This window comes from Vulpes vulpes, chromosome 8, assembly GCF_048418805.1.
Source record: "Vulpes vulpes isolate BD-2025 chromosome 8, VulVul3, whole genome shotgun sequence".
Lineage (NCBI taxonomy): Eukaryota > Metazoa > Chordata > Mammalia > Carnivora > Canidae > Vulpes > Vulpes vulpes.
In genome coordinates, this window is record NC_132787.1 from 48,355,371 (window position 1) to 48,368,525 (window position 13,155).

General features: G+C 53.2%; 1 protein-coding gene across 6 annotated transcripts in view; it reads right to left on the bottom strand.

Annotated features, from left to right (window-relative positions):
• The window catches only part of KCND3 (potassium voltage-gated channel subfamily D member 3), a 200,622-nt gene that overhangs the window by 182,166 nt on the left and 5,301 nt on the right, over window positions 1–13,155 (bottom strand). For all 6 annotated transcript variants that reach the window (XM_072766474.1, XM_072766477.1, XM_072766473.1 and 3 more), the window contains exon 2: window positions 9,821–10,998. In XM_072766474.1, the coding sequence (XP_072622575.1) occupies window positions 9,821–10,926 (1,106 nt within the window). In that variant the 5' untranslated portion in view covers window positions 10,927–10,998. The remainder of the gene's footprint in view (window positions 1–9,820; window positions 10,999–13,155) is intronic.

Consider the following 13,155-nt stretch of genomic DNA (forward strand, 5'->3'; position numbering starts at 1 on the left):
TCCTACCAGACTATTCCTCCTCTGACATTGGCTGTCTCCCCAGCTCCCATCACCCAGGCTCATGATTCTAGAGCTTGTTTACACTTCTCTTCTCCCGGATGTCTTTCCATTCGACCTCTTCCTGTCCCTTGCCACCGTGACCATGACCGTCCTGCATCGGGCCTCCCTCGCCTCTTTCCCAGATGGGTCTGCTGGTGGTCCACACCATGGGCAAGGGTCCTCTCTTAACATTCGTCCAGAGGACAGCTCCAAATAAGTCCTCCTAATCACTACAACGCTGGGACACCCTTGGTGGCTCCCTGACACCTACCAAACCAATGCCTTGGCCTAATACATAAGGTCCCCTGGCCTCCAGCAAGCCTTTTGTTCCTGCTTATCTCTAGCCCTTCCCCTCACATGCCCTAAACACCAGCCTTCTGGTTAAGCTCCCAAACACTGTGCCCTTTTGCAATTTACTTGGATTTCCCATTTCCACATCTCAAAATCCTACCCACTGTGGCCGGACGAGTTGAAATGTCACCTTTTCCGTGCAGCTGATCATTCATTCATCAGCAAATATTTATTAAGCGTTTATTCTGTGCCAAACACTTCCTGATCGCTCCAGAACATGCTCCATCCTCCCTCATCTGCTCATAAATACGCTCAAATCCCCCGCTGCATTGTCAACTTCTTGGGGATGGGATCAGGGGCTTATTTATTTCTATCTCCCCAGGACCAACTAACAGGGTGCATCACAAACACTAGGAATGATATTTGTTCAACTGAATCAAGATCTATGCCATCTGTGGTTTTAATATCATTCAGTTTTTAAAACTCCCCTATTTTTTTTTCTTTCTCTGCTTAAGTATGCATGACCAGGAAAAAGTAAGAATAAACTAATGATATTTCTCAGCAGCTATAAGCCTGTAATCGTGGTGACCTCTAAGTTATCTGTAACATGGGAACCGTAACGCCAGAGAGAATCTCCCCACTGAAGTGTAAAAGCATCACTGCCATCAGTCTTGGACATGTACTATACAGCGTCGGGGAGCTGACTCGCCTTCGTGAGTCTATGTGGCCAATCAGGGTGGTATCTGTCCCTGCAGTCCTGATAGCTGGCTACGGAGCTGGAAGGAGACACAGAGAGGCCTTGCTTGTGTGTGTGGGGGGGGATCCAGTCCAGGATGGACCATCTGCCCTATGCGACCTCGGGGCAGAGATTGGATGGTCACGGCATCACGGTTACTTGGTATGCACAGCGGGGGCTTTGGCCCGTGTCTCGCAGACAATTGCAAGGACAGAGACATCCCCCCCAACCCCAGCAGCTGGCTCAGTCTGGGGCTAGTCCCTGGGGCTGAAGAAGGTTCTGGGATGGACAAGGGCTGTGCTTCCAATCTCACTGGCATTAGGATGGTGCTTCGCAGTGCCACCAGGAACTGCTGGATGCAAATCAAAGAAAATGAGATTTGCAATTCTGCACTGATGGCCAGATAATATAGGGGGGCAAGTTCCCCTCTTCCACTTCTGAGGCAACCAAATATCACATGGGGTGATTCCGCAGCTGCATTCGTTGGGGAAAATTGATGAACATTTCATGTGTCAGGGAGCTGAGTCCCAGAGAATGGAGCCAACCTCCTAGAAAATGGTTTCTTTATATAGTTCCATCCATTTATTGTTTGATTGGACTTTCTGTATATTAAATTCAAGCTGTTCTGCTGCTCATGGGTATTATGATGCGTTGGCTCCGTGGGAAATAATGAAGGTGATGGGATTTTATGGCATCACATTACAAAGGAGGCGTCCCCAGCCTCATCCATCTCTCCATCAACTAGCTTGCGTGTGAGGTGGCAGTTATATTAAAACGATTTTTCTGATTCAGTTTAATGACACTCATTCCAGTCCTGACACCCAGAATATGATTACATGAGCTAGATGCAATCTCCCTCCACCCGGTCATGGTCAGCAAAGGCTGAGTTATCTCCCCTCCCAGGCCCCTACCTTCCCAATCACCCGATGTCTGCATGGCTCTGGGCAGAGGGAGGTGGGGGCCGGGGACGAGAAGCCTCAGTTCTGGCCTGAGAAACACAGGCTGGATGTGGGCATGAGCCCTGGACTCAGCCCAGAGGCTGCAGAATCCAAGCCTTCCGGCCAAGAACTTTGGGCACTCCCAGGCACCAAGGTAATGCCTTCCTTCCTGTCACAAACAAATCCCCATTAGAAGTTGGTCTGACGTACCGCAGAACATCCCTACCAAAGGAGCTGGTAGGGGGCTGGTCTCTACTTCCAAAAAAGCAAAACTGCTTGGATATCACCAGAGGACGAACATGTAAGATATGAGTACAGTATCAGCTTCTTGGAAGGAGCTGCTTGTGTTCAGGACCACCTGCCCAAGGACAGGCTGGGAGCCTCTCAGCAAAGTCTCTGCTCCTCTCTCTGCCCCAGAGAGATGGGAAGAGGAGGGGGAAGCTCCCAACCATGACCACATGGGGTCAGAGCCCTGTGTGGCCCAGGCAGGAGCTCCCTCCTGGACAGGAGAGGCACAAGGACTCTAGAAGTTCCTGAGGGGTTCCAGGCCTTCCCTGAGGAGAGAGAGGGCCAGGCCACTTTTATTTACTATTTTCAGGCAGAATAATTGCTGCTTCTCAGGAAGAATCATGTTTGTATTTACGGGTGTGTTTAAAGAGGGAAATCCACACAAAGCCAAACAGAGAGAGAGAGTGTGTGTGTGTGTGTGTGTGTGTGTGTGAGAGAGAGAGAGAGAGAGAGAGAGAGACTGAGGTTGAGATTGAGATTGAGATTGATTTTGAGAGATTTGGGAGGAGAGCTGTAAAATGGGCACCAGCCAGAAAATCCTCTCCCAGAAATTGCAGCAATTTGACTTGCTGGCCTGGAAGACCAATCTAAAGTAATGGTTCCGGTGTGAAACACCCAACGTCTCCTACCCACCTATGTGCATCTCTCTCCCCAACCTGCAGCCCTGACACCCTGCCCAACCCTCTGTCTCAGCTGCTATCACAGACACTTGACTTTTCGAGTGGCCTCTGTCTCCCTTTCTGAGCCAAGACTGTGCCTTGTGCTGGTGAGCAGAGTGCCCAGCCCTTGGCAGGTGCCCGCTATATGCTGCCTGTGTTGAAAGGAAACCCTGGGGCACCTGGGTGGCTCAGCCAGTTAAGCTCTGACTCTCGGTTTCAGCTCAGGCTGTGATCTCAGGATCATGAGGTCGAGCCCCACGTCAGGCTCTGTGCTCAGTGTGGAGTCTGCTGGAGATTCTTTCCCTCTCCCTCTGTCCCCCCCCCCCCCAATTCACATGCAATAAATAAATACATACATACAAACATACTTTTAAAAAAGAAAGAAAGAAAACCCCAATTCAGGTACAGATGTTCCTGCTTAGGGGCAGCCCAACCAGGCTTTCAGTCATCCACTTTTCAATTCGTGCTCTGATGTCCGGCTCAATCCACGCTGGGGTCTCACTGCCCTAGGCCTTAGAGCCACCATCCTCTTGCAAGAGGCCTCTTCTTGTGAAACACTTCTCCCAGGGATGGAGGAGGTGCTTGGGACCATGTCATCCTGGGCCAGTCCTTGCTCTGGGAGCTGGTAAACACTCCAGTGCTGGCATGGGAGAAGCAAGACCAGCATGGCTTCCTGTTACCCCTGCCTTCAAATACATGCACAGTCTCTCAGTTCTCCCCTCCTCACTGCCAGCACCCTTGGCCCAGCGACCATCATCCATAGCCAAGACTGTGATGGTATCTCCTCCCTATGAAGCATTCACTACCCAGCAGCCAGAGTGAGCCTCTACAGACTTAAGTGAGACCAACTCGAAATTCTCCAGTGGCTTCCCATTTCAGGCACAGAAAAAGGCAAAGGGCCAAGTCTTTGATCACAAGAGCCCTGCATGAGCTGCTTTCCCCATTACCTCCTTTACCTGGTCCTTGCTTCTGCGGCTTGACCATTAGGACCTTGTAGCTATTCCAAGAATAGCTCACCAAGGCCTCCCTGCCTGATGGCCTTTGCATTTGTTGTTCTCTTGGCCTGGAATGCTCTTCCCTAAGCTACGAATATCCCTTCAGGTCTCTGCTCAAATACCACATGAGCTCCTGACATAAAATACCAGCTCTCCCCTGCACCACTACCTTCCCGCACTCAATGCTCCCTGCTTATCGCACCATGCACGATTTTTCTCTGTAGCATGAACTGCTGCCTCCTGGAATGTAAATACATTTGTTGATCTCTTTACTATCAGGGCTCCTCCACTAGAATGTAACCTCCACAAGATCAGAGATTATTTCCTTTGCTGCCATATTTCCAATGCTTGGTGGCTTACTCGATAAATATTTGTCACATAAAAAAATTGAATGGGGGAAAATTTCATGGCCAGGGGTGCGTATCTCTGGCTCCCTTCCTGCTCCTCCCTGGCCCCAAAGTCTGCAGCAGAAAGGATGGCCAAGTAGCCAAAAATAGTGAAGGACAAGGGTTTAGACTTCTCATGCAAGAAAGGCCCCACCATGCTCAGGCTGAGGTCAGAACTAGAGAATGCCCTGCTTGGCCTCCCCCTCTCCAACCTGCCCACGAATGGGTATTTGTCTGACATGGCCATACAGCTAGCATTTGTATGGCACTTCCATTGGTTCTTAAAATGGCCAGGAGATGATCAGCAAGAGAAAACTGAAGATAGGTAAACGGAGGCAGCAACACTATTTAGTCGGACAGATGTCTGACCCTGACTTAGACACAGATCATATAACAATCTCTGGGTTAGAGACCCACCCTTGAAGAGCTCACATCCTGGGAGAAAGACACATGAGCAGATCAAGTTAATAAAATATGGCAACTGACAAGACAGAGGTACATAAGGGCTGCAACAAGAAGCAAGAGGAGGGGCACTTAGTACACCCTGGTACCAGGGGTGGGCAGGAAGACCTCCTGGAGGAGGCGGTGTGGGGCTGAGTTGTGAAGGATGATGGGAGTTAGCCAGACACAGAGCAGTGTAAGGGATTGTCTCTGGCATGGTGGGAAGATTATGAGTAAGGCCTCTTTTTCTGACGCTTGGTTTACTGCTCTTCCCACCATCTCTTGTTTTGGTTCAAAGGAAGAGAAGTCAATCTCATTCTATTCATTCTGTCTGGACTTCACACTGGGCTGATACGCAATCTGGGCACTTTGTTTTCACAGGGCCTGGTGCACAGTAGGCGCTGAATAAATGTTGAATGAATGCGAGCCTCCTTGTTGGGATGTGGGTCTATATCTTCTCTTAGAAGGTGCAACACCAGAGAACTGTTGGTTAAGAAGTGTCAAGTCAAGAGAAGACCTGGGGGTCTTTCATTCCCATAAGTGTGCCCCAGCCAGATCCCCATGAGCCAGGACACGGCACTATCCAAGCAGGCATGGTTGGCTGGTGTCCCACGCCAAGGCATGTGGGAGTTGGGAGGAGGGCTGGTGGGCCCCAGAGGCAGTGAATGAAGGTACAGCCAGAATTTGGGGAATTGAAGGGTTAACCAGATCCCAGAGTGGCTCCACTTCGGGCCCCAGGGTGGGGGGTGGGGGGGCAACCTGACAAAATGCCCTACTCTGTGATGTGCCTGCATTGATTGTCCAGGCCTGGCTCTCAGGCTCTCAGAACGTCAGGCAGCCCCCTTCCAGGATTATGTTTGAAAGGGAAATGCAAATCACCTGGAGGCTGCTTCATGCTTGGAAGAAGTAGAAATCGATTCTGTTTTCATTAAAGTGATTTTTGGACACTGTCAAAAGCTCTCTCATCTCAGGGCATGAGGTGACAGATAGGCTGCCAATCTCAATTACATAAGCCAGCTGACCCAGCAGCAGCAGGCCATCTTACCAGAAGCAGTGCTTCTCTGTGCCCTTCCCCAGCCCCAATCCCCTTCCCCAAGTTGGTCAAGAGAGCCTCATCCTCTCCAGTCTTGGCATCAGCCCTCGATGGTTCTGGTGGGTGCTTGCTTGGGAGGCTCCCTTCTCCACGCTGCACCGGAGCCTCACCCACAGACTGACTCAGACAGTCTAAGCCAATCATGATGCCAGACAAAGTCAAACAAAATTAAGAAGGAAAATCTGCTTTGAAAAGTCTACGACCTAGAGCACCTTCACGACTAGGTATGTTGGTCTTTTCTAACCTTGGGAGCTCTGTGTTACCCCTTCCTCTGTTAACTGAGATAATGGAGGATGTTATTTACAGCAGCAATTATGAACAGGAGCTTGTGGGAGCTCCACAGTTGAGGGGACATAAGGGAAACACGGGCTGGCATGTGGGTCTTCCCCACTAGCACAGGAGGTGGCATGGGTAAGCCATCCATGACCCAAGGAGGCAGTTGGGCCATTATTGTTCAGTGTGCTTAAGGTATTTTGAGATATTAAATAAACAGCAATCATTGGTGCCAGAAGATTCCTCCCTGGAGGACACCTGAGTAACTCATCTGTGAGTCCTAGGAAAGCAGGCAGCGATGGGAACCAAAGTGAGGTGGTATGAACACCGCCTGGCTTGTGGGCCCTCGGCCCGGCCCCACGACCTGTGAGTCAGCTCTCTGCTGCAGAGGAGCTGGAGACAGCTTCCTGCAGACTGAAACCAAGGCAGGCTCAGGGCAGGGAGGGTCTGCAGACAGGATAAACTAAGGGTCTGCTGGGAGCTGCTGGATGAAGCTGGACAGAACGTGGAAAGTGGCTGGAAAGTGGCCCTTGGCATCCTACAGCCACCTGAGGGCTCAGACGCCAGCGACAAGTCAGAGCAAGAAGCTCCGAGAATGGTTGAGGCCTACAACTGGCCTATGTGAGTATTTTTAGGACAGGAACCAGCCAGTGGACGGGGAGAAGTTTCCAGGGCTGAGTTGGGAAAGACTCCAGAGGAGGGCAAGAAGACTCCCACCATGGCCTCTGGAATAGATGCTGTAGAGTGTCTCAGGGGGTGGACCAGACACTGGCTGAAGGCTGACCTCCTCTGCCCCCTGGGGCCCGGGACTGGGACAGAGAATGGATCTCAGGTCCACCCTAGAAAGAGGACCTGAACACACTATCAGCCCTGGCAAATGGAAAAGGTGCCCATTCACACTGACAGATCCTTTAGAAAGCATTCAACCGCGCCCCTGCCATGCACAGCCATGCAATGAGCCTGCCATGGTTCCAGCCAACTCAGGTCAGGGTCAAAGTAGCCCCATCCAGCACTGGACCACACCAGCCAGGGTGGAGGGGAAGACTGAGCTACTGTCTCATGACTCATCTGAGGTTAAGGAAGACCCTGCCAGAAGAAGGCTCTTCTCTTGCTCATTCATTTCCCCTCCCAGAGGCTAGATGTTTTGCTGCCTGGGGAGGGGCAGGGCGAGGAGCCCATGGGGCCACCCGTAGTGGGAGGCAAGCCACTCTCCATGGAGGTGCCCTTTCCATCCTCTCCTGCAGAGCCCTCTTGCTCCCAGCCATCCCCCACTCACCCCTCATAAAGCAAGTACAAGGCTGAAACTGCCAGTCCCCTGATGCAGGCCTGGCCCGTTGACCTACAGGGTAACTGCTAAAGGAGATCAGTGGTCTCTGCAGCGACAGTGAAACAGTGGATTTCACCAGAAGTGCTGCCACTCACTTCAAAGGCAGCATTTAGACCAGCCTGGTAGAAGTGTTTTGTTCACAAACTCCCTGTGTGCCTAGGACAGTGACTGTAGCACCCACCCTGCTGATGCTAAGGAGCGATATGACTAGAATAAATCAACACCCCGAGGCTACAGTACAAAAGAAGTAACCCTGGAGGTCTGCTTTCTCCCCATGGCCCCAAGGGTATCGGACCAGCGGGGTGGTGAAGGAACGGGGAAGGGGCGCTGCAGACAGCCAGATGGGCACTGGAAAATCAGCTTACCTTACCAGCTGCGCGACCACAGAAATATCCTTGACCTCTCTGAGCCTTGCCATCTGCATCTGCAAGGTCGTATGGCATTTTTCCTACCTCACAGGGCTGTGGCGAAAACTTAGGTGGATAATATATGCAAAACGCCTGGCACATTGCTAACACATAGTAGACACATGCATGCTCTTACGCTAATAATGAAAAGTAATAGGCAGCCCCTGGAATTTCCAGCAGTCTCCTCTGAAATGATCTCATTTGAACTCTGACATCCATCCGTCTATCCTGTTTTATCCACACTGCAGTCCTGAGGCATCGCTCTGGTGTCCTGAGTCCCATCAAAGGGCACGGGATAGTCACAGCCACATTGGAAGCATGGCCAGACGTCCTAGCCAGAGGGAGGTCCCCTTCAGGAAAGTGAAGGCATGGGCAGGGTCAGTCTCAAGGGGGCCAAGGTGATCCTTCTCCTTCTGACACGGTGGCCAGCTCCCAGACCCTTCTGTCCTTAAGTATCCCACTGTGCCAAGAGGCCCACATCTGCTGCCTACGTCCAGAGACAAGCCCAAATGACAAGACGTTCTCACCCACCCCGGGTGTGTGTGGCTATTCGGACAACTGTGTGTGTGTTGGAAAGACAGGAAGGGGCAGGATTGCCTGTGTCAGACAGCCCAAAGGCAAAGGGAATGCCCCCACCAAATGTGGCGGTGACACCCCTTGTTCCCCCCACCCCAATGTGGCACAATGACAAATGTAATCATCTTAAAAGGTCCCATCACCTGCTCAATCATCCCCAAGAAGCACACACAGCACTATGGAAAAACTGACACCAGCACCACAGGGTGTCAGCCAGGAAAAAAGTTGAATCACCAGGACACCACCAACCAAATTGTCAAAGACCAAATAAAAAGCCTCATGAATTCTCCATCAGCAATATAACGCTTCCTGGCCTAAGCAAATACAGACCCAGCACGTGAATTGTAAAGGGATTTTGCATTAGCCTCAATGACTTCCAACGGCCCAAGCAGAGGCCCCTGAGAAGTACGCGTCTCCACACAGCTGCCTTCGTGAACCCTAATCCTGTTAGGGTGAAGATTGCAATCTGCTTCCTGGGCCCCTTCCTCTGATGGAAAGCTTCGCACACCAGCACCATAAATATATTTCTGTGACCTCAGCCAGAGAAGGGACCTCAGGGAAGGTGGAAGAGATGGAGTCACCTGTCGCCGCACCGAGGGCCTCCCCCTCCCTGCGAGGCCGCTGCTGCGTCTGTGTCTGACCACATGATGCATTCAGACCATCTCACGGTCACCCAGGTAGGCCAGGTCACTCAATCACAGAGGCAGGCCGGGAAAGCCAGGCTGCTCCTCCTCCAGCAAGAAAAAACAAGCCGGGTGGCCCGCTCTGCAGAAAACCCAAGTTCAGAGTCACTTAGAGAAAGTCTGCTCAAAGATACTGACCCCAAGAGCATGTGTGGCAGTGAAGAGAAGTCAAACAAAAGAGAAATAGCCTGCAGATACATTATGGACAAGAAACACAGGAAGGATCCACAGGGGGTGTTCTCGGTGTCTCCCGTTAATGGAAATGGGTCCCTTCCTGAGGACGCGCACTGAACTGCTCAGTATTTCTGCCCTCCCACCTGCTGCCTGGGCCCCTGTGCCACCTGGGGGCAGCCCTTCACAAGCACAGATGTGTACACGAAGGCAGTAGTCACCACTCACTGCACCCCACACACGCACAGAAGGCATGGCCGGAAAGACAAGTAGTGGCTTAATTTTCCATGTTTTATAAAATGCATGCCCCACCACCCCCTCCCCAAAGGAAAACTCAATTCAGGGCAAGCTACCGCCCCCAAACACATCCCTGGTGTGCCTCCCTCTCTCTGATGAGGTGACTGCCCTTGCTCCTGCAGCTTGGACAGGCAACTCCATCCTCCTCTGCTGGATCCCAACCATCCCGAGTCTCCCTCCCACATGACCTCCGTCCTTCCATCCACCAGCACAGACTCACCCCAGGGTGGTCATGGTGACAATGGTGTACCAAAAAGAGGCAGGGATGCTGGTGAACTTGCTGGCGGAGGAGCCCTTCTCGGCATAAAACATCACAGTGGCAAAGATGATGATGGCCATGGTGAGGGAGAAGAGGAGGAAGCCAAGTTCGGAGGCACAGCTTTTGAGCGTGTAGCCCAGGATCCGCAAGCCCTGGGAGTGGCGTGAGAACTTGAAGATCCTGAAGACGCGGAAGACCCGGAGGGTGACAAAGGCGCCGGACACGTCTTCGTTGTTGGTCATGACCAGGCCGATGTAGTAGGGCATGATGGCCACCACGTCGATGATGCTCATGACACTGCGGATGAAGCGGTAGCGGCTGGGTGCTGCGAAGAGCCGGAGCAGGTACTCCACGGTGAAGATCATGACACAGGCTGTGTCTAGGCAGAAGAAGGCCACCGAGTAGCGCTCTCCGCACGGCAGCTCCTTGCTCCCGGGCACTGTGCCACACGGCACCGTCTCCACCACGTTGGTGATGACTGACACGGCGATGAAGAAGCCCGTCACATAGTAGAAGACCAGGGCTAGCGTGCTGGTGTGCGGGTTCTCGAAGGCCCGCCACATGGTCTGGCGGAAGCTGAGTGAGGGCATGGACTCTTGGTTGTTCTCTGAGTCGTTGTCGTCCATGAGCCGTTCGGCGTTCTCCCTCTTGCGGTCCTTGTACTCCTCGTAGCAGCAGTCACCGATGATCTCGGGGAGGATGCCATAGAAGGCCAGCTCATCGTCGTAGGCCGAGATGCACTCGTAGCGAGGGTAGTGCAGCTTCCCTGTGCGGTAGAAGTTGAGGACGCAGCGGAACACCTCCGGGTCCCGGTCGAAGAAGTACTCCTTGGTGTCCTCGTTGAAGAAGAACTCCTTCTCCGTGCTGCCCAGCAGCGTGTCGGGGTAGCGCTCCAGCGTGGTCCGCCAGGTCTGGAACCTCCGGCCGCTCACGTTGAGGACGATCAGTTCATCCTGCCGTTTGCTCTTGTCAGCAGGGGCGAGGGGCATGGGGCAGTTGGCCACCGGCATCCACCCGATGGCCGCCGCCCGGGCGAAGGGCAGCCAGGCCGCCACTCCTGCTGCCATGCTGCCTCCCACTGCCGCGCCGGCTGCCGCTCGAAGGCCTGGTGCACCGGCGTGGAGCTGGCTTCCGGACTCCTGGGAAGACAAAAGGGGAGAGTGGAGAACCCGGTGAGTCCCACGGCTGCTCCCACATAGGAAACAGGATGAAGGGAAGGGCAGCCACGCAGCAACTCAGCAAGAGCCTTGACGGCTGGTGAACAAACCTGGGCCACGGCTGTGGGGAGGGACCTGACTCCCCGCTCCCAACACACCGGGCAGTACCAGTACGGCAGGGTGGCGTCACCAGGTGCTGTCGACAGCCCAGCAAACTGTCAGGTTCCACGAGGGCTCAGGAGCATTTGGAAGGAAGGACTTTTTCGGAGGAAGAGGTGGGAAGGTGCGGGCAATAATCAGCTCTCAAAGGTTATGGCGTTATTACGAATTTAAATCGGGAGAGGGTAAATGAGTTCTCATTAAATGAATTTAAAAGTGGGATAAACATGCTAATTTTTATTTCACTCTTCACCCACCAGAGTAATCAGGGATGGGGGGTGGGTGAGGGAGAGTGGGTAAACACAGTGTCTGCTCCTCACTGGTGAGCAGAGGCTGGGCCTGCCCCATCCGGGAGGTTCTCCGAGACAGCAGGTGAAAATGGTAGGCCCGGAGTCCTATTCCCCAAGTCCCAAGGGGGGGCCGTCCCTGGTAGGGTGACACTCTCCGAGACCCCTGGCAGCCTGGCACCCATTCGTGCCCCTCGGGGCCAGGACAAGAGGCTGTGACGCCAGGCAGGGTTCCTTGCCCGCCCTGGAAAGCAGGTCTTGGGCTACTGGTTCACCTGCCTCCCTGTGCTGTCCCTCTGCTTCCCAGAGGAAGCCGATCCACACTCTGCCATCTCCAGATTCCTCGCCTCCCGTCTCCATCTGCCCACCATCCATCGCTCCCTTGGGTTATGTAACGACGCTCCTTCCCTGCCAGCCCCTTTCACCCTGCCCCACTCCACCCCCTGGAGGTTCCTCCAGGCCCGGGGCCACCTTGTCCCTTCCCCTGACAGTCTCTGAACCACATCGTGGACACACCTCCCCATCACCTGCATGTTTGGTGGGGAACAATGGCTCGGAGAATTATTTTGGGCTTTGAGAAACAGATTTACCTTCCCAAATCTGGCTTTTTAAGGATGATACTGAAATGACTCTGAATCCCCAAATGTGTTACCATCTGTGGGAAGACATGTGGTGACACAGAAACACACGTAACAGCACCAGGAAATTGTTTGGGGTTGACACACTCATTTTCACTAATCCTAAACTGGCACATGGAACCAATCCTAACTCAGAATCATTTGGACCCTCAGGAGTTCAGTTGGCTTGATGGTATGTTTAACTGAATGAGGCAGAGGTTTGTCTGGTAAATGGGATTTGATCTTCATCCTTCCCTATAAACCGGCTTCCTTCCTTTGCCTACCCACCCCTCGAGGCTTTCAGACCTCTACCTCATCTCGCTCCTGAGCTGCCACTGGACTTTCCCACCTGGATGCCTCTGAAGCCGGACAAGGTCAAACCGAACCCGCCTCCTTGCCCATCAGTCAACCTTTTGTTCACAGCTTCCCTCACCCCAGACCCGTCCCTTTGGCCATCTTCCTCATTGCTTCACCCAAGGAGTTGCCAAATAATGAGACGATAGCTCTGACTGCCCTCTTTCCCACCAGCCTGTTCACCTCGCATCCCACCCATTGCTCCTGGTCCCCAGAAAGCCTTTCTGCTCAGGGCCATCTCCCTATAGCCCAGTGCTGCTTGTGCTCAGTCCCACAACCTACAGAATCAGGTCCGAGCTCTGTGGCCCGGCAGGCCAGCATTGCCACCAAAGGATCCTGGTGGACAGTTGCAGCCCGTGCCCATGCACCCCTACCAGCCTCAGCAGCAAGAGCAGAGTGGCTCATGAGGGGACCATGCAGGGCTCTGTTCCTGGACATGCTTCTTTCTACAGGGAATCTCCTTCTCCTCCAGCCCTCCTGATCGCCCCCCACCCCCGTTACTCAGCGTCTCTGCAATGCCCCCTTTTCTCGTCACCTTGACATTCTCTCCTTCTTTGGGCTCTCGGCATTTTGCCCCCTTATCAGCACCTATCGCCCTCTGGGCTGGATCACAAGACACTTTCTACATGTCTAATAATCCCCGTCACTAACATTCATCATGCGGTTCATCGGCACCAGGCACTGCACGGTCTCCCACGGATCATGTCATGTCACCCTCACGG